Source organism: Oryzias melastigma, linkage group LG11, assembly GCF_002922805.2.
Source record: "Oryzias melastigma strain HK-1 linkage group LG11, ASM292280v2, whole genome shotgun sequence".
NCBI lineage: Eukaryota > Metazoa > Chordata > Actinopteri > Beloniformes > Adrianichthyidae > Oryzias > Oryzias melastigma.
The window spans coordinates 26,284,720-26,305,864 of NC_050522.1; the positions used below are offsets into that span (position 1 = coordinate 26,284,720).

A 21,145-nucleotide genomic window follows, 5' to 3' on the forward strand; every position below is an offset into this window, starting at 1 on the left:
ACGGGAGGGAGGGCGCTGCTGAAGAAGGCGGGGGCTGCCGTGGGCACCTGCTGGGGGGCGAACCTCTGGAGGTCCTGAGCGGGCTCTGTTGGGAACGGGAAACGCCCTGACGGGTTGGTGTCGGGCGCCGCCCCGTGGTACCCGCCCTGCTGTTGGGCGCCCCCCTCTGGGTAGTTGTCCCCGTACCAGTTTCTGTCATTTGCCCCCGGAAACCCCCCCACGTCCTGCACGGAGATCTGCTGGAAGGGCGCGGCGTTCGCCTCGGTCCCGGCGTACGGCTGGTACACCTGCCCGTTCTGGGCCTTACCTGGCTGAGGGCGTGTCTGCTGTGGGAGGTGGGCGGGGGCCTGCGTCGCTTCACCGGCAGACGACAGATTTCTGCTGGAAGCGAACGGCGCCGCCGCCGGTTTGTCCATGACCTCATCCTGAGTCGGGGTCCCGCCCCCTTCGTCCCTCACAGGGGTCCCCCCCCGCGTGTCCGTGCCGGTGGCCGGGCTGAAACTGTTCCCCCCCGGAGCAGGAGCAGGGAAGCTGAGGTCGAAGGCGCTGAAGGCCGGGTTTCCCTTCAGGAAGTTGTGGATTTTAGAGTCTAAGCTGGAGGAGGAGGCGGAGCCTTCTGGCTCGCCGCTCAGATCCATGTCGCGGTGCAGAGCCTGGACCAGAGCCGAGGCTTTGTTGGAGGTCTGCTGGGGGGCCGAGGAGACGGACGAAGGCACGGAGAGCGACGGGCTCTGAGAGGAGGGGGGAATCTTATCGGCGCTGTTGCATTCTGGGACGCTGATGCCTAAACGACACACAGAAGGTAACGAGTGAAACTTGTGCTCCACGAGGATTCATAGAGGCGGTTCTGGAGCCGCTCTCACCCTGGAGGCTGCTCTGGCTCTGGACCTTTGACAGAGCGCTGAGGAGATCCGCCGGACTCACGTCCACCTTGGAGAGCAGACTGACCAGCGAGCTGGGGTCTCCCAGGAGCACAGGTGCAGCAGGGGGGGGCTCCGCCGAGTTCACAGGTGGGGGCTTTTCTACGGAACAAAGTGACACTTATGTTGTGACCTAAAGACCGGCTGAGATGGAGACCATGTTTCTGGGGGTTTAACAAGTTCATGCAGCATTTTATGATTTATAAAGAAAATTACATTTAAAGTTGGATTTCTGATCATTCCTTCATTCAAATGATTATAAATCAGGAGCAGATGGAAAAAAACGCTGTTTGATCGTATTTGTGACGTAGAAAATACTGTGGGAGGGGCAACAAGCTCTCCTCAGAGGAAACATTTAAAGAGAAAAAAAGAAGAAAAAAGGGAAAAAGAAGAAAAAAATGAAAAAATGGGAAACAATGAAAAAAGTGAAACAGGAAGAAAAATGAAAATAGGGAAAAAAAGAGAAAAAAAGAAGAAAAAAGGGAAAAAAAAGAAAAAAATGGAAAAAGAAATGAAAAAAGGGGAAAAAATTAAAAAAAATGAAACAGGAAGAAAAAATGAAAATAGGGAAAAAAAGAAAATGGAGAAAAAAGAGAAAAAAAAGTAAGAAAAAAGAAAGAAAAGAAAAAAGAAAAAAAGGGGAAAAATAAGGAAAATAAAGAGAAAAGAAAGTGAAAAAAGAGGAAAAAAAAGAAAAAGGGAAGAAAGTGACCTTCTACTCCCCACAGAAACTTTGTCCTGGAAAACGGTCTAAGTTTAAGGAACTTTTTGGCTTAAAAACAGCAAAATCCTAATTAAAAGTCGACTGAAACGATTTGAAAACGGATCAGAAGATGATCGGACTGGGACTTTCATTCCAGGTTTTACCTGTGGGGGTGTCAGAACACCTGCATGAACTCACCTGTGACCTTCACTGTTTCTACAGCCGCTCCAAAAGGAGCTGGAGGCGGCAGGACCTGAGCGGCGGAGGGATCGGGGGTCACAGACGGGCAGATCTTTGCAGCGACTGGAGTGGACACCTCAGGGAGGGGGGCAGATTCATTCTGGTCCTCAACTAGAAGAAGATTTAAGGACATGAAGGAGGACTCCATCAGCATGCAGGTCTGCAGTGAGCAACCACCCTCCAGCGTTACCTATGATGCCCCCGTTATCCGCCTCTTCGTCCGACAGCTCCATGTCCTCCACTTCCCGATTGTCGTTCCCCCCGAGGACCTCTGGGTTTTTGGGGGACGCTCCCGGTGAAGACAGGGGGCTCGGCGCCGGGGGCTCGGCGTCGTCGTCCATAGCGGAGCCGTCTAGATCCGGGTCGGGCCGGGCCAGCTCCAGACCGTGGAAGGGGCTCTCGGAGCCGGTGGGGGACGGCGCGTCGGCGGACGGCGAAGGGATGGGGGAGTCGTCCAGGTCGGGCAGACTGGCCTTCAGGGCGTCCAGCTTCCGCTTCAGGTGGGACACCCGGTTAGCAAAGGTTTGGTAGGCCTGAGGAGGAACGGAGACGAGGTCAGGAACAGGAGTGAAGGCTGGAGGAACACCTGAGGGAACATTAGCTCAGCCCTTTTGTCCCAGTGTGGGGGCTCTAGATACTACAGGTGACCTGAAAGGTGAACGGAGAGCTGATTAAGAATGAAGGAAGAAATTAGATTAATATTTTTACGAGTTTTGTTGTGGTTTTCTCCCATGTTTTGAGGTTAAAATGGAGTATAAATAATATTTAGGTCCAAAATTCACTTCTAAAACACTGAATTTTTATTTTCTGCTGTTGCTGTTTCTACTCTCAATGTGTTCCTGATAAGAAAACGAGACGTTTACTTCAATCCAGAGAAAACCCGTCTAACAATGGAGGTGAACGACGACACAGAAAGACCTGTGAGGTTTAGAAAACCTCTTTTTCTAAATCTCTAGATGTGATCGTGCCGGTCCAAACCACAGCTCTGTTCCTTTTGTTCATCCTGGTGTGTGGGGTCAAGGCGTTGCCATGGCGCCCGTTTCGTGACTGCATGCAGCGTTCGATCATGAATCTGACCTAAAACGCTTGATCATCTTGTGCTTCCTTCGTGCGTGCACGAGAGCGTCAGACCAACTCAGAGTTAATTAGAAATATTTAGGAGACGTAGAAAAAAAAGAAGAATAGGAGTTGTCCTTTCCAGATTAATTTGTTTAGATTCCTAAAGAAACACTTTATTAGAAGAATATATACATATATAAACTGTTCGAGCTCCAAAGTCTTCCCAGCATCCCCCTCAGGTCTGGATTCATTTTAAAGCTTCACTCCCATTAAAATGTGGTTTTTAACTCGTTCTTGTTGCACAGTTTGAAGAAAATTACGATAAAAGTGCATTTCTCAGAACTCTTCAAATCATTGTGAATCAGGAAAAAAATCAGGTTGTAAAAGATCATATTTGTGATGTAGAAATCAACTGGGCGGGGCCACAAGCTCCTTGCTCCGCCCCTTTTTGATGCATCCACTTGTAGACAAATAGATAAATTTGTTTTCCTCGTCTGAGCCGGAATCTAGATCAAACCTGTACGACTGGATAGCTGTGATTTGGTTTTACATTTTTGTTGCTCCACTAATGCTAGGTTGGGAGGAGCTCTAAGCTAGCAGGAGAAACTGCAAACAGAGGGATGATGGGAATGGAAGGCGGGGTTGCTCCATGCCAACCGTCCCGACCACAATTTAGACGAGAAATTCTAATAAACTCCTGCCACTTTTGGGGGATTTTGGCCAAAAACGGCATCATCATAATTAAAAGTGCGTTATTATAGAGCGTTTACCATTTTCTAGTTCTGTCCGAATCTACTAATTCTAAAGTCTTTGCGAAAAACCAGTGTGCATCGATGCTCACTAGATTAGCAAATATAGACCACAATGCATTGCAGTCAAACAATTTTGAACCAAAAAATGTGTTTAAATCTAATTTTTGAATAAATATCCACATTTTCCCCATCAGAACACAGTGGAGTCATAAATAAACATCGTAAAATGTTCGTATTGATTCCATTTTCATGAAATCAGTGACGTCAAATCGGGGGTTTAGAAAAACAAAAGAAAAGTAGTGAGCATCGTGTCAGAATTGCCTTTAAAATCCAGGACACTTTATAGTCCCTCACTATAGAGTTTGTGGCTAGAACGGAGGCCGCTTCCATTCAGCGCCCTGGTTAACCTTTGACGTAGTTCACTCCATACGGGAAGTGTCGCGGCTGGTCTGTTCCAGCTAAACTAGCCTAAAAACTACCAAAGAACTTGGGTTAGCCAAAACAACTAGGATATAGCTGAAATATTAGCTAAACTCCAAAATAGCCTAAAAAAATCTTAGTAAACGACAAAACTGTCCAAACAGCTGCAGAATGACAATTTTTAAAAGTAACTTTTGAACATAATCATGAATAATAAAAAGGCAGGACTATTATTCCAGAATAAATCAACTTAAACCTTAAATAACTTTCAATATTTTACTCTCCATAAAAATATATTTTGTCAAAATGATACAAGTTAGAAATGAGAACAAGATAACATCAGGTCATTAATAACAATAAAATGATCTGGAGGGCCGGATCCGGCCCTCAGGCCTAGACTTTGACACATGTGCCTTATAATATAAAGTAACAGCTAATCGACTACTTTAATAGTTGATGTCAGCAGCGAAAGCATCAATATAAATCAGCCTCTTATTTTTCTAAGGGCGAGTGAAGACTTTGTGGGTTTTGGTTGGAGAGAAATCGACCCGAATGGTTCTGTAAGTGTTGCAGGTGGCCCCAGACCCCTGCGGTAGGATAATCTGTGAGGGAAAAAATTAGATTTGTCCTTTGAAAAATAGATCAGAGAAGATCGCAGAGGCACTTTAATGGTTGAAGATATCTGCTGGAGATGGAGAGGCTGTTTGGCTCCACAGAAGAATCATGATTTCATAAAATAACAGAATCTGGATATTAAGTTTGTATTTAACTTTAAAACCAAGATTAGTAACTTTTACTGATTGGATCAATAAAACCAAAACCCCTGAGAAGCTCTGAGCTAAAGCGAGCGCGACTTACGTTGGCGACTATCTTGACCTCCTTGTACTGCATCTCATAGAAGATGTCTGCGTTGGTGAGGGCCTCCAGCAGCTGAGGGCCGGCTTTCATTTGTTTCTCGAAGAACTTCACAAACTCGTGGAGCTGGGCACTTCCCTCCTCAAAGTCCTTGGAGAACTTCTTTCCTCCAGTTTTGTCTGCAGAGAGAGAACATCATATTTACAACTAAATCTGAGGAGTTTAGGAAACATTCAGTGAAGACTTTGATCTCATGTAGAGGATTATATCTGAGAGAGATCAGGAATATACTTTCCATCAAACTCCTTTTGACAGGTGACCTTTGACCCTAGCTATTTAGAACTGATTTTAAATTGTTACGTCATCGTGAGGGGCGGGGCACCTGTCACAACGAGTTTGATGTGAAGTATATTCATTATCTCTCTTGTGAGCTTTTATTCACTGTAGATTTGAACACTTTTAGGTCAAGAAAACTTTCTGAAGGAACTCTCCAGAACCTGAAATCAATCCACCCACCAGCAGCTTTGATCGGTTCGTCTTTACAAACATTCTGAGAAAACGTCTGTTTTTATAATAAATGACCTAATTTCTTGTTATTACAAAGCATTTTGTCTCTTCGTGAGTTAAGCTCATTCTTACAGATTATTTCAAACGTTTTCATGAAAAATAACTTGCTTTTATCCATTTTATTTCTATTTAAGAGTCATTTTAATGCAAATTTCTTCTTTTTTTGATGTCTTTAAACTTTCTGCAATAATTTGAATGTAAATTAGCTCCAAATGTTCATAAAGGAGCTCAAAGAACATGTCACGACTGAGTGTGAATGTGCAGAAAATAACTTTAAAGTTTCATAAACACTAAAAGTTCCAGGCTGGTGGTTTAAGACACACCTGTAGCAGATTTACCTGTACTGTACTTTGGGAGGAAAACAGCAACGAAAGGCGAGAAAAAGTCGCATTTTTCAGCTAAATCGTAAATTATTTTTTCATTTCTGACCAGAATTTGTGAAGAAAATGTTCAGACTGGAAGCAGAAAGATACACGAACTTTAGAGGATGAAATAAAGATGACAACAGGTGAGAAGATGAGAAGCTCGTTATGAAATTATCTGATCGTCTTTTAGTTCAAATAGTTACTGAACCCAAAAAGAAATGTTCTTTTCCAGCTTCCAACACACATAAAATGTTTCTGCAGCTCCACCCGAACACTCCTGGAACAGACGACACAACAGCCATGAAACACGGACTTCATGGAGTCACCTTTGAGCTTCTTCAGAGCCTCGGTGCTGAAGATGTCCACCCTCATGGCGGCGAGCTGCTTCTCCCGGAGGTCCACCTCCTCCAGGGAGCGTTTGTACTTGGACAGCTGGTCGAACAGCGCCTGAGGCTGAGAACAGAGGAGGAGGTCAGGGAGGTCATCAGATCACAACCTCACTGACGATGTCAGAACCTTCAGACCCGTCCTCACCACAAACTCAGCCAGAACTTTGGACCGCAGGTCCGCCTTTGACTCGACTGGAGCTTCAGGAGCAACAAAAATAAAAGTTTTCACATCAGTGAATCAAACTTCACAGAATAAAAACAAACAAACATGAACCTCACATTCTAAAACATAGTGAATAAGCATTTAAATTTAATTTAGGCTTGAAGAATAAATCACAAGGGATCTGTCCACACCAGTTAAAAAAACTCTGTTAAAATTTAATTAAATAGAATAAAATATATTAAAATCAACAAAACACGTAAAAGGGCTAAAAGCAGATAAAAATGATCTCATAAAAGACATCGTTCTAGAATAGGAGTCTGCATAGGAGCGCTCCATTGAGGCTCTCTGATTAAAGAAAAATAAACAGTTTTTAAAAGTATAATTGTAAGAAGTAAGTGGGTATTAAAAAAAAAATAAAATAGATTCAACTCATTCACAAACAGTTGAAGGACATTATGTATCAGAAGCTTTTTGAGTGCTAGATTTTTTTATTTTTAAACAAATTCAAGGATTTGAAGTGTTTGTAAAAAAAATTAGCCGATTTATTTCATTAGATCAGCAAATGTTTGTGTGAAAGTTAAAAATCTAATGATGTTCTGAACTGAAATGATCCTATGAGCGTCTTTTATTTTGAAAGGAAGTCATGTGAGATCTCTGACAAAAATTATAAAATATTTCAATATTTGAAGAAAAAAAAGCTTATTGTGATCATAACATCAACATTAATATAAAAACTAATCCATGTCTCATTTTCCTAAGAAGTGGATAAGACTTTGTGGCTCCTGTTGGGATGTTCTCAGAGCCAAACGGCTCTTTAAGGGTTGAAGGTCGCAGACTCTTGTTCTGAATCACGTGTGAGAGTCAAGGCCCGGGGGCCGGATCTGGCCCTCCGAGTAATTCTATCCTATTAGGCTTTTTAACGTTTTTTTAGGCAGTTTTGGAGTTAGGCTAATATTCAAATGCAATCTGTTTTGGCTAGTTTTATTTATTTATTTATTAAAGATTTTTAAGCTATTTTGAAGTTTAGCTATTTTTTCAGCTACATACTAGCTCTGTTGGCTAACCTAAGTTTTTTTTCTTTTTCGTTTTTTAGCCTAATTTGGCAATTAGCTAATATTTTAGCTAACTATCAACATCAGTATTTTTATCTATCAGTTTCAGCATCTTCAGCAGCCACATTCAGCTTCCAGCATTCACACCAGCATTATCACAGGTAATGCTATATATCTAGTTCATAATTATGTTAAAAAGTTACAGTTTTAAAATTTTAGAGTGTTCAATAAATGCTTGTCATGTTCGTCCCGTGAAATAAGGAGTGTTTTTTTGATTTTGGCCCCTTGTGTGATTGAGTTTGACATATCTGGTCTAGACAATAAAACATAATAAAAACAAAGTAGAACACATAAAATAAATAACATTTTAAATAAAATTCGTTCTTAAATTCCAGCCAAAAGGCGGTTAGAAGGGCTTTGAATATTTTTTAAATAACATGGACTCTCTTTCACTAACTAATAACAATTGAAATGGTCAAAGACTAATTTAATAGTCGATTATTTGCTTTTTTGAAATCTCCAAACTACGGTGCGCCCTTTCTAATGCCGCGTCTGCCATCGTCTTTGACACACGAGCAGTAGTGCTAACCCGGTCAGTAGTGATGTCACAGGAAGTTGTATGAAGACTTGGTTACCATAACAACACGCCAACGGAGCTTGAAAGTGGAAAACAAAGAAAAATAACAAGTTTCTATTCCAATCTCTGGTTACGACGAGTGTTTTAAATCAAGTTTACGCACGATCCAATCAGTCGAGTATTAAGATCATTGTTTAGCAGCCCTTAAATCCACCAGAGCTCCACGCCCCGTTCTGACTCGTGTGTAAGATAACACGTCTGCAGCAGACGCTGAAAGAAAACTGTTGCTGGACTAAAAGATCAACTGAAGTAAAACTGACTCTGTTGTTGTTGTTGTTGTTCAGCAGGAGGAGAGTCTTCTTTGGTTAAGATGCTCTTCAGCTCAGCGATCAGAGCTCCTGAATACACATCCCTCTCCTCCCAGATGGTCAGAATCCTCTCCACCGATTTATGAACCTTGGAGTCGCCCTCATGGCTGCAAAACGAAGAAAGAATCATAAAGTAAGACGAAATAAAAATGCCTGATTTTCCTCTAGGGTTGAATAAAGGATTGACATTACCTGACCAGCAGGAAGGCGTCTGGAAGCAGCTCCGCAAACGCCGTCCGGTAAACGATGGCGTTTTTCCTCTTGCAGTTCTGAATGACGTCGTTGGCGAGATACAGCAGGTTCAGGCGGTGAGACGAATCAGCTGTTGGAAGGGGGGGGGCATTCAGTCAGTCATCAATGATCTTTAGGAATCAGAAACGACTTTGAGGAAAAACGGAAAATAACCTTTAATGGAAAATTACTACTAATAAAAGAAAAAATGTATAAAAACATGAATTTTCTGAATCTAAATTGTTTCTTTAAAGGCAAAAACATAAAAACGATGAAGAAACATCATCATCACAAAGTGAGCTTAAAGCCTAATTAAAGATTTATAATTACAGGATTAATGATCCCACAGCTGAAACCTTTATACCGTGTGCTGTAAACACAACAATAACTAAAAATGTACACAAACTGGAGCTGTTCTGTGAAGACCAGAGCTAAACACATTTCACCTGCAGCATCACAGTGAATCACAGGATTTGGCTTCAGTGTTTTGTCCCCTTTGTGACCTGATGTTCCATCACAGCTGTCAAACCAACATGTTTTCTAACCAACCTGCCATCGAAGCTCCTGATTGGCTAAACACACCTGATCAGGTAATAATCAGCAGCAGATAAGGCAGAATTTCTTTAAACAAACAGCAGGACTCCGGCCGTCGAGGCCGACACACCTCTGGTTTCCACTGATCTAGACTTGGGAATCATTGACTGTATAAGTAGGAACTGGACTGAGTGACCCCTCCCTTTTGGTGTTCCTAACAGGAAGTACCTGCAGGTTGAAAGAAGGTCAAAGTCCCATAGACCTCTATTCACAAATAGATGGATTTTATTTGTCAGAATAATCATTCTTACTCTTTTTTCTTCTTAACATCTTCTTTATAATCCTGATGTTTTATAAGATATTTTTTCTTGATCACCAGTTATTCAAGTTATAAACTGACCAATCAGATGCCTCAGTAAAAGATTGTGGCTTCCGATGGCCCCGCCTCCAACATTTGATTGACAGGTTTCTCCGAGCCGCTTTCAGTGGGAGGGGCGTGGCCTTTGAACAACCCTGAGGAAGCTCACTCCTGATTGGTTGACAATACTTCCTCTAAAAACGTGACTGGTTCCAATATGGCGGTAGACGTAACAGGAAGTGACGGCAAAGGATCTGGCCTGATTTCACGAGGGTGGAAGGTAATGCATTTCCTATGAGGGACCTTAACGCTTGCTATGTCCAGTTTGTACTTATACAGTCAATGATGGAAAGGCCCATGTGGCTGCAGGGACCTACAGCACCCGGTGTTCCCAGAGCCTCTCCCATTCAAGGACTAACCGGACCGGATTCAGGAATATCCGGGGTGGTACAACCATTAAGCGACATCTCTATAGAGTTAGCTGTCTTGGCTAATTTAGGCTTTTTTCAGGTTTTTGGGCTATTTTAAAGTTTAGGTATTTTGTTCAGCTACATGCTAGCCGTTTTGGTTTTATGCTAATTTGGCATTTAGCTAATATTTTAGTTGGCTTTCAGCTTCGGCAATTTCAGCTTCAGCGTTTTTATCTATCAGTTTCAGCATCTTCAGCGGCTAAATTTAGCTTAAAGCATTCACACTAGCATTATCGCAGGTAATACTATAAATCTAGTTATGTTAAAAAGTTAAAGTCTTAAAAATGTAGTTTTAGAGCGTTCAATAATTGTTTTTCCTGTTCAGCCACGACCTAAAGTATGTTTTGGATTTTGCTCCCTGTGTGATTGAGTTTGACTCTCCTGTTTTAAGCAGATCATATTGATTTACAAGTTAGAGATTTCCACGGTAACTGGGTATAGAAACCCACATTATTGATCAAATCCCTCGTTTCGTTCAGGTTTATTGAAGGCTGTAGTGTTCACCTCAGAGATGTCAGTGCTGGTGGGAGACCATAAACACACAATAAACTTTCTAGGTTCCAAGAAAAAAACTGTTAATTTATCTAATTGAACCAAAATACAAGAAACAAAAAAAGCAGAAAGCATCTGGACTTTGGGTTGGGGTGCAAAAGCAACGGAACATGTTTAGGATCATTTATGGAAAAGCTTCAACAAAAAAGTGAAGAATTGGGCTGTTTGTGCTGCTCGTCTATGGTCGGGGACGCTGACCAGCTGTGATTTCCTAAAACCAGATTGAGAGAGACCCTTAAGATGAAGAACTCCAGAGATGACAGATACAGACGGGCAAACACACCGCGGCTTTGCTGAAACTCTGGTGTGGATGCAGTTTGTTTAGAACAGGAAAAACGACTTTTTAAGCGTATCGACAAACATTCAGATTAACAGTCAAACATCAGATCAAGACAGCAATGCACCCAAAACACTGTATGATCATTGACTGTACATAGACAACTGGACTGAGTGACCCCCTCCTCTAACGTCTGAAACAGGAAGTACCTGCTCAGAATAGACATTGTTCTTGATAATCCAAATTTTTCCACATTTTTTCTGTAGTTCAAGTTATAAACTGACCAATCAAATCCTTCAATAAAAGTAGGTGGAGCCTGCTGGCCCCACATCCAATGTTCAGAATGTTTGACAGGTTTTCTGTAGCACGCTATCAAGAGGTAGGGGTGTGGCCTTCTAACAAGCTCACTCCTGACTGGTTGGAGTGGTGGCTATAGAATATTGACTCTGACCAATCAGGACTCTGGAGGGCAAAAATGAATCCTGAAGTGAGACGGGTTTCAACTAAATTTTACTCAAAACGTTGTGAAAATGGCCGATGGGTAAGACAGATAAGAGGTGAAGCTCTGATGGGCCCACCCCCCAGCCAATCAAAATCACTACTTTAAATGTAGTGAAATGTACATTTGAACTACTTGGCTCCAAATTTCAATGGAAAACATGAACATGACTTGAAGTGGTAAACAGGATAAAATGTTATTTCTGATGACATTCATTATGACCTAATATTAAAGATGTCATTTAGTATATAATTGTTTACATCCTACGTATTAAATTACATTTATTTCCAAATTTAAATATTTAAAAATACAGAAATTATATTTATTGTTGGGAAAAAATGTAAAGATTTTAGATTTTTTCACATTAATTTATACAAAATAAATAAAATGAAAGTATTAGATTAAAAAAAAGTAAAATATTTTGTCAACTTTTAAAAATACCCTAAAGCTATAAGTAATATGGATATCAAATCCACAAACTTTTAATTTAAAATATTGTTAAATGTAAACAATTAAATATATATATATTAGTATTGTGTCAAGTAAATCTAATAACTCTTCCATTGTTATACTTTTATTTTTTTTAAGTAAAAGTACTGATGCTATAAATGTTTTACTACACGAATTCGTTTATAATATCTGACTGAATGAACATTTTCCGTCGCGCTCTCCGTTCCAGATTGGAACAAATCCGCCGGTCAATAAAGGAGGGAAAAGTTGTTTACATTAACTTTATTTAAAACTGTCTGCATTAACATGAATCCTGTAAACAGTTCCTGCAGTCTGAACGTTCAGAGTTACTCACATTTCTTCAGACACTTCATCCAGTGCCGCACAATGAGGCTGTGGTATTTCTTGTTATCGATGCACCACGTTGACAGTCCTTGAATAGAGTCCATCGTGTTGGTCACGCTCCGGAATTTCCGCTCTAATGTCGCCTCCAGAGAGCCGCCAGAAGCGGCTGTAGCTCCCGCTGCCATGTCCACAGGCGCTCGCGCTGCGCTCTCTCATTACAAATCCAACTAGCATGGGGCTAGCATTTAGCTTAGCTTACTAGCTTCTCTCTGAGTTCATTCCCGCACATTCAGCACCGGCTCCGCTCTGACGCCGCATAAATTAAACGTTACTTTTTGTTTTTCTGAACTAATTTCCCCGTTTGTAAAGAAATACTAAATGAGCGTTTATAACTGACTATCAGGCTGTGTTATTAACAGGTTAAGGATAAAAGTTAGCGCCCCGCTTCATCCTGTAGCGGTGTACAGGTTGATTTGAGCACTTCCGCTGGAGAAAGGGGACAGCAGCGCCACCCAGCGGCGCGGAGGAAAACGTGATCGGAGCCCAAACAATTAGTTAGCGCCATCTGCTGTATGGTTTTGGAATAGAAAATTCTCTCACACGACCACTAGAAAAAACATATAACTAACGTATTAAAATATTCTTTGGGCAGGATTCTTAAAATGTGTGAACAAAGCGCCACATCTGCTGCTGTCACATCAGAAAATTTACTAGAAATTTTCGGAATAATTTTCTTGGGAATTTTGAAATAAGTGAACATTTAATTACTTGAGAAATTGAATAAATCAGTTATTTCTTTGGGAATAACTGTCTTTCTTCTCATATTTCTCTTTTGACTAAGTCAAAAATGTTTTTAACTTTACAGAACAAGTAGATAATCTGAATTCATTTAATTTTTTGCACTTTATCTTTTATTATATGTAAATATTTTTAAATTGATCTAAATAGATTAAAAAAAATCTTGTAGAGATTAAAAATTAATCTCCTGGAAAAAAAATACCTTTTTTTATTTTAAAGGAATTGGGAGCCAAATATGATGAGACCTTTTAAAGTAATACATCAGTTTTTAATCCCAAAAAGATTAAAAGACCTTCATGACAGTAAAAAAATAAAAAATAGAGAACCGTAGACAATTATTTCACTGAAATTCATTCGAAATGCATTTTGACAAACCAAATATTTTAATAATATATAAAAACATGTTTTATTCACCAACAGTAATTATTTCATGTAAAAATCGTTGGTTAAAATAAATAAACAAAACCATCAACATATAAACTTGTTTCCATCTGAGAAAACTCAAATTTACCGAGGATTACATTAAACCAAATCACAACCGGACACTTTTGTTCTTCGTTTCACATTTAAAAACATCATTTTGCATCCAGAATTAATGAAGCAAATAATGACACAAACCCAGATTTAGTTTGAGTTGTAATTACTGTTAAAATCTTACTTCAGGTGTTTTTGTTGGATTTCAGGTGTTTAAAGTAAGGCTGACAGGTGATAAACCACCAGACATGAAATGTCATTCAACGTGAATGATACCCGATGTAAAACGTTATGATAGAAAACCCTAATAATGTGAAAAAAACCTGGATCTGTTAAGGAATGGAAATATTTAACATGCTTTTCAAGTATTTTATATCAAATGATGAAAGCACTTAAATGCTGGAACAGCAACTCAGAGGAACAAATGGTTTTAACGGGACAGAGAAGCTGCTTTTCACCTGCAGAACCTTCTGAACTTTCCTCATAAATAATAATAAACCAAATGTTTATCTGTAAACTGCAGCCAAAACCTTTTTACAGTTCAATAACTTATCTCAACATTTGGTATAAAAAATCATCATAAATACCTCCAACGTTCACAGATATGTAACAAGTCCTCATCACCCAAAGTGCAGCATTCATTTGAATCCGTATGGATGGAAATGATACAAAAATAAGACATTTAGAAGCTTTTCCATCAAAATGAAGATCAGTTTATAGCTACATAAACGGTTAGAACTTTATATTTCCACATTTCATGGAGTTGCAGTTAGAGCTGCAGTCGTTACTTTATATTATAGGGAATCAGAGTTTAGTAAAGTTGAACAAAGTTGTGAAAATACAGCATAAAAAAGCACTTTTTTCCTTATTTAAGTCAATAAGACCAAAACTTTATCTTTAGTGAAAAATAGTTTCAGAAGCCGACCTCATTAGAGAGATCAGGAATATACTTTCCATCAAACTCATTTTGACAGCTGACCTTTGACATTACGTTATGTCATCTTGAGGGGCGGGGCACCTGTCAAAAGGAGTTTGATGGAAGGTTAATCCCATATCTCTCTCTGATGTGATGTAATCTTGTTTTAATCCCAAACTAATGACGGACAGAAGCTGCAAGATTAATTAAAAGCTTAATAAACCATCATCTGAATCGTCCTTATCTTTAGTTAGTTTTATCTTTAGTTAGTTTAAAGTTAACGATTGTTGAGAGTTGTGCTTTACATCCACTTTTTGAGTGACCCGATTAGTCGACTAATCGATCAGTCGACTAATCGATCAGTCGGTTCGTGGCAGCCCTAGTTTGAAAGGTGCAGCTGCGTGTTCGGCTGAACACGACTGTTGTGTCGACATCAGCTGCACCGCATGTAAAGAGGTTTTCTTTGGCACTTTCTGTCCTTCACTCACAGAAATGCTCTTTTTAAAAGGGCGGGAACGTTTTCCCGCCCTTGACTTCTTCACTGGAGGTGGAGCTTGGACAAACAGGTAACTGTTAGTGAACCAGGAGTGCTATGGAAAATGATTGTAATATAAAAGAGTTCATAAACCAAGAGGTCCGTCCTGTGTTCTGCTGGAACATTCCCTCTAACTACAACACAGAATCCTTTCCCGCTCGTCTTTGAAGAGGAAAACCTCTAACCTGGTAAATGTTTCCCTCCAACAGTAAACTACGAACCGCTCCGGCTCATTCAGTGCGATACCTCAGGAGAAGCAGGTTCATGGAGGTGCTTCTCTGCAGTCCTGACTTAATGCTTATGGAATCCCCGCTGTAGCGGGAACGCCGTCTGAGGCCCAGTGAGGTCGGTTACTGCTGGTTAAGGAGAGCTGCAGCGGCGCCGTTGCTAGAAGACACGGAGCTGTCCTGCATGGCTGGACTCTCACAGGAGGGAAGCTCAGGATTTGGGTTTTGGTGCTTGCCGTTGGACCACAACCATCTGATTACGCGGCAGTGGCTGTCTGTGAGCGTCTGTCCAGCGTCACGGCGGCCCCCCGTCAGGTGGGGGCGCTCCTCTCCTGGAGGGGTTTGTTTTTTAGGAGATGGGGGAAGACACGTGGCGGCAGCGGCGAGCGGCGGGGCGTCACAGCGGCCGTGTTCCTGTTGATGGTGTTTGCGTTTGGCTGGCACTCCGCCGGCGTCACGGGGGTCCGGCCAGCTCAGCTTTCGTTTCTGAAACAGAAAACCAGAGACTGGGTCAAAGGTCAGACATGAGAGAACGGCGCCGGAGATCTTCAGGGAAAACGGTTGAGGAGCTCTGAAAGCCATTTACTGAACGCCTTTTGACTTTATTTTACTTTTTAAACCAAATCTACTTTGTTTCTTAATTAGGCTGTCACATGTTTAGCTAACCAATGTGTCAAAGTCGAGGCCCGGGGGCCGGATCCGGCCCTTCTGGTAATTCTATCCGGCCCTCCAGATCATTTTATTGTTATTAATGACCCGATGTTATCTTGTTCTCATTTCTAACTTGTAGAATTTTGACAAAATATATTTTTACTGAAAGTAAAATTGAAAGTTATTTAAAGTTTAAGTTGATTTATTCTGGAATAATATTCCTGCATTTTTATTATTCAGAATTATGTTAAAAAGTTACAGTTTGAAAGTTTTAATAATGTAGTTTTAGAGTGTTCAATAAATGTTGACCCTGTTCGACCTCAGGTGTGTTTTGGATTTCGGCCCTTGTGTGATTCAGTTTGACTCTCCTGACTAACCAATCAGAAGCTCACCTTCACTGGCATGTGGAGCTGGTTCTGGTGCCAGTGTGGGGTCAGAGTTGAAGGAGGCGTTTGCCGGTTTGTGGACTTTAAGGCTCTCTGAGGGAACCAGGCCTTCAGCAGCATCTCTATCTGCAGCAGGTTTTGAAGGTATTTCTCACTGTAAACATGAGAAAAATGGCATTAAAAATGAATGAATGCTGTTATTCAGTCATAAATATGGGAATACACAGATCTTAGAAGCTCACCCCATCTCAGGTCTCTGTAAGATTCCTAGAATCTTCTGCAGTCTGTCGATGGCAACACTTTGCTGGAAACCGTTTAAACCTAAAACACAAAAGATCTTAATATCCAAAACACAAACCAATGATGATGGTGTTAAAACAGTCACAATGTCCCTTACCTTTGTCAAAACGCCCCATTTTCAGCCCATGGAGAAGCTCAAACAACGGATGGATAAATCTGTGCAAATCAGCGCACTAAAGAAAAGAAAAGAAACATTTATGAACGTCTCAGATCTGCTTCTGATCTTAGGAAAACACGAGAACAAGCCTCACTTTCTGAGCAAAAGCCAGGTCCCCAGGTGTCTGCAGCGATGACCCCAGCTCAGCGGCTCCAGGAGAGGCCGACGCGGCGGGATATCGATCCGGGATGTCGAGTCCTGGCGGGTCGCGCTCGTACAGTTGATTTGACCCAAAACGGAGGTACGGTCCGGAAACGTCCTCGTCAGACAAGAGACAGACTTTCTTCCCTCCGTCCCCTTCAGGCTCGGAGAAGACGTCCGCCTCATCCTCAGTCTGCTCGCCCTCGCTGGGCAGGAAGCTGGAGTTGGAGCGCAGCGAGTCGTAAGACGGCCATTTAGAGGAAGCGCCCAGAGAATTCATCTGGGAAAAACTGAGAAAACAATGAAACATTTAAAGGAGAGAATGCTTTGAATTATGATCTGTAGATGTTACATGTCTTAGATGTTTACCAAATAATTTAAACCACATGTGTCAAAGTCAAGGCCCGGGGGCCGGATCCGGCCCTCCTGGTAATTCTATCCGGCCCTCCAGATCATTTTATTCTATTGTTATTAATGACCCGATGTTATCTTGAGCTCATTTCTAACTTGTATAATTTTGACTAAATATATTTTTATTGAGAGTAAAATATTGAAAGTTATTTAAGGTTTAAGTTGATTTATTCTGGAATAATATTCCTGAATTTTTATTATTCATAATTATGTTAAAAAGTTACAGTTTTAAAAATTGGCATTCTGCAGCTTTTTGGAATATTTTGGTATTTAATAAGATTTTTTAAGCTATTTTGGAGTTTAGCTAATATTTCAGCTACATGTTAGCTGTTTTAGCTAAGTTTTTTGTTGTTGTTTTTTTAGGCTAATTCGTCATTTAGCTAATATTTTCATATTTATCAGCTTCAACATTTTCAGCTTCAGCGGTTTTAGTTTTAGTGTTTTCAGCTTCAGCATCAACGTTTTTAGCTATATTTCAGCATTTTCAGCTATCAGCACTAGCATTTAAGCGGACAAATTCAGCTTCCAACATTCAGACTAGCATCATCACAGGTAATGCTATAAATCTAGTTCATAATTGTGCTAAAAGTTACGGTTTTAAAATTATAAAATGCAGTTTTAGAGTGTTCAATACACGTTTCTCCTCTTCGGTCGAGATTTAAGGTGTTTTAGTTTGACTCCCCTGATTTAAAGAGACCACAAATCACCATAAAACACATTCTTAATCAAATTAAACTAGAATTCTGCAGTAAATAATGTGAATAATCTTTAAGAAGTTTGTAGATATCAACACAAGACCATTAACCGAATGTAAAAAACACAAGATCCAAACACAACCTGCTCTAACTTTATGGAAACATCACCAATGGGACGGAGCTCATGAAAAGCCAAGCCTCCAATTCCAGGAATTACTCAAGTTAGGAGATAAAATGACAAAAGTTCTTGAAACATAGGAGCTGTTTTAATGAAAAGGAGCCAGGATTGTGAAAGGAAAGACTTGCATCTAATATATCATTAAAAAAAGAACCCTCCTGAGAATCACAGAAAATCACCTCCATCCTGTCTGACACAATGTGCACCAGAACACTAAAACCACATTTGATCTTAATCAGCAAACTGTTTCAAAGAACCACCACCAACTTCTCATACTTTTACTCTCGTCTCCTGAATTCTGAGAACGCTCCACCTCGATTTTTATCTTTACGAGCTTATAAATGGTTAGATTTTAAGTTAAAATCATGAATGAGAGACACAACTTATGTTTGTTGTTCAGTGTGCAGCCATACTAATGTGAACAGAAAAAAGGGATTTTAAATTTACCAACTTAAACCATCAAATTTAACAAATAATACAAATCTATAACACTTATGTACACTTTTTCTTGTTTTCGTTATTGCATGTATCCAATTAAAACTAAAGTGATATTAAGACAGAATTTTTTATATGTCAAAAAAAGAAAAAAAAACCTTTCTGTAGCCCCTTTGAATGCACAAGATCCTCTAGATTTCCAGTAAAATGCCTTAAAATCTCAATTTGATGGATTTTAACACAAAAGTTTAACAATTCCGAGTAGAAAACATCCGATCTTTTAAGAAAACTGAATATCTGCAACGTTAGTGGGGATATAAGGACATAATTTAATCAAATGCGAGCTTTGAACCAACTTTTAAACATATACATAAGGGTTGAGAAAAGGGAATTAATGTAAAAAAACTGGAATATAACGAAATTGTGCCCAAAGAGATCCGCTGGAACACGCGTTAGCCTCCCGTTCGCCGTTACCTACCAAGTTTACCGGTTCTGGTGCTGATGTCCGAACGTACGTAACAAAATGTATGCCTTTTATTTCCCATTTTAAACTTTTAAAAGATATCGCTCCGCTTTGCACCCAGTCGAGTTAGCAAGTTAACTTGATTTTCGTGTCCCCCGAGGGTATTTTAACAGGAAATACATACGTTTCAGGTAGCCATCTTTTTAAAAACGAATTATTTCGTTAATAAGAAACTGTAACACCGACATGTGAGAAACCTCGACTCGTTTTTCACCGTAAAGCTCCCGTTAACAGACGTAGAAAGGCGAGTCTCTTACCTTTTTTGAGGACTGCTGGGAAAGCTAGGCTATAGAGGAGCAGGTTGGCTCCGTGCGCTCGCGGGTTGTTACTCCTAATGTCCGGTGAGCGCGCGCCCCTTTCCCTTTCTAGAAACGCCGCTCGTGTTTTCGAGGCGGAAGCCCCGCCCCGAACAACAAGTCCTCGCTGCAGACGACTCCGCACGTGCCCGTGAGCGTTCGTCTAACGCTGGCGGAGAATTCTCCCCTCATTGGCGGAAGCGTCAACCAATCAGGAGCGAGCTCGGCGCTGATTGGTCATTTCTAGTTCAGCCTGTAACGTCGGCACGTGTTGGTAGTGTGGTGGGAGAGCAGCACGGGGCAGCCGTGTTTTTCAAATATATCCCTCATAACGGGTCACGTTTGACCCCAGCTCATTAAAATATGAAAGAAGCAGTTAAAGACACGGACCACAAAGCATTCTGGGTAAACATGTTTTGTATACTGGCCTCCACTGCTAAAGGTTTTCACATTTTTGTCTGAAAGTGTGCTGCAATAGTTTGATGGTGTGATAGGATCTTTTTCGTTTACAACCTCCAGCGTCAGGTTTCCTTTATTGCTGAGAAGACAGGAAGTCTGAGGCTTCTGTTCGAAGGCTTAGAAAACAGTCTTATGTAAGGGAAAGGCTGGAGAAGTGAATCACTTCTCAGGTCACATGCAGGATGCTTCCAGCAGGATTACATAGCAACTGCTTTGTTTCTGGTCCTCTCGTATAGAATGTCACCAGACAGCGCAGAAGTTCTGGGTGTGGAAGACCGGAGCTCAATTCAAATGTCTGTTAAAGAATAGATTCTAACAATGGAGATGGATCCCACTTGTTAACAGACTGACAGCAGAAAGAAGGTGCACCAAAGCAGCGGATTAGAAATGATCTTTATGGGTTCTTTGATGCTCTGTGACGTTAGAACATCAGAACATTTAGTTCTAGTTTTTTATTATTATTGCAACACAAAGGAAACTCTAACCAGAATGACAACACTCTGATGGAACTATAAGCAATAAAGAAGATCATTTAAAAAATAATTCAATTCAGTTCTTAATCTAAGATTATGAAGGATTAAATCCTGGTTTTATTTGTCGGTCAGAACGTTGTATCAAACCACCTTCAGGTGCGGTTGTCTGCTCATTTCCAGGCCTTCATGGAGCTGATATATGTCCGTGGAAGAATGCCAACAGACACATTTGTTTATTTCACAACATGTACCGACTGCTCCAACAGCCACGTGTCCTCAAAGAAAACACGTCATCTGTTCAGCTTTTTCCTCCAGAAACGACTCCGCATTATTAAACGTGACATCAGAGTCTTTTGAACTTGTGAGAAATAAACATTAGAGCTGCCACATAGTCGACTAATCGAGTCATGCACAACGTGGATGTAAAACACACATCTTAACCATCATTAGCTTTAAACTAACTAAAAACTAGATACATAGCATTATGTGATAATGCTAGTGTGAATTCAGTAACAGAATTTGGCCGCTAAATATGCTAGTGACGATAGCTGAATATACTGAAATTGATAGCTAAAAACACTGAAGCTGATGGCTGAAAAAATATTAGTTAAATGCCAAATTAGCCTAAAAACTTTTAAAAAGCTTATGTTACCCAAAACAGCTAGCATGTGGCTAAAATATTAGCTAAACTCCAAAATAGCCTAAATTAGCCAAAATAGCTAGCACGCAGCTAATGTAACCACGAGGGGGCCCAAGCCAGGGTCTCATTGTGCTGGTCCCAATAGCCTAAAAACAAACAAAAAAATCCTAAATTAGCCAAAATAGCTAGCATGTAGCTAAAATATTAGTTACATTCCAAAACAGCCTAAATTAATAAGCCTAAATAAGCCTAAATAGCCAAAACTGCTAGCATGTTGGGAAATATTAAATAAATTCCAAAATGG

At 40.6% G+C, this 21,145-nt stretch overlaps 2 protein-coding genes and 2 long non-coding RNA genes across 4 annotated transcripts in view; 2 read left to right on the forward strand and 2 right to left on the reverse strand.

The window, feature by feature from the left end:
• rprd2a (regulation of nuclear pre-mRNA domain containing 2a) overlaps window positions 1-12,706 on the reverse strand; it is a gene marked incomplete in the record, with an annotated part of 13,411 nt that extends 705 nt beyond the window's left edge. The window contains 10 exon segments of the mRNA XM_024298242.2: window positions 7-784; window positions 864-1,022; window positions 1,822-1,974; window positions 2,054-2,396; window positions 4,953-5,128; window positions 6,208-6,334; window positions 6,416-6,468; window positions 8,383-8,537; window positions 8,623-8,752; window positions 12,157-12,706. Of these exon segments, the coding sequence (XP_024154010.1) occupies window positions 7-784; window positions 864-1,022; window positions 1,822-1,974; window positions 2,054-2,396; window positions 4,953-5,128; window positions 6,208-6,334; window positions 6,416-6,468; window positions 8,383-8,537; window positions 8,623-8,752; window positions 12,157-12,331 (2,249 nt within the window).
• Window positions 5,340-6,253, forward strand: LOC112162463. Its single transcript, XR_002922068.1, has 3 exons — window positions 5,340-5,480; window positions 5,949-6,024; window positions 6,114-6,253. It is a non-coding gene; the product is annotated as an uncharacterized LOC112162463 (long non-coding RNA).
• On the forward strand, window positions 7,828-8,870 carry LOC112162462. Its single transcript, XR_002922067.2, has 3 exons — window positions 7,828-8,306; window positions 8,407-8,489; window positions 8,599-8,870. It is a non-coding gene; the product is annotated as an uncharacterized LOC112162462 (long non-coding RNA).
• Window positions 12,707-13,308: 602 nt separating the features above from the next.
• ciarta (circadian associated repressor of transcription a) lies at window positions 13,309-19,387 on the reverse strand. The gene is made up of 6 exons (XM_024298332.2): window positions 19,231-19,387; window positions 16,685-17,021; window positions 16,531-16,606; window positions 16,376-16,454; window positions 16,140-16,287; window positions 13,309-15,582 (listed from the first exon to the last, which is right to left on the reverse strand). Exons 2-6 carry the CDS (start codon window positions 17,009-17,011, stop codon window positions 15,220-15,222), a joined length of 993 nt encoding a protein of 330 aa, XP_024154100.1. The 5' UTR covers window positions 17,012-17,021; window positions 19,231-19,387; the 3' UTR covers window positions 13,309-15,219.
• Between the last annotated feature and the right edge of the window lie 1,758 nt (window positions 19,388-21,145).

Bases quoted from the DNA above. Each gene is read 5' to 3' on its own strand.
- ciarta (XM_024298332.2), bottom strand. From the start codon at position 17,011: ATGAATTCTCTGGGCGCTTCCTCTAAATGGCCGTCTTACGACTCGCTG. The intron at 16,607-16,684 runs GTGAGGCTTGTT...TCTTTTCTTTAG, and splicing joins ACCTGGCTTTTGCTCAGAAA to TGCGCTGATTTGCACAGATT. The intron at 16,455-16,530 runs GTAAGGGACATT...TTTGTGTTTTAG, and splicing joins AATGGGGCGTTTTGACAAAG to GTTTAAACGGTTTCCAGCAA.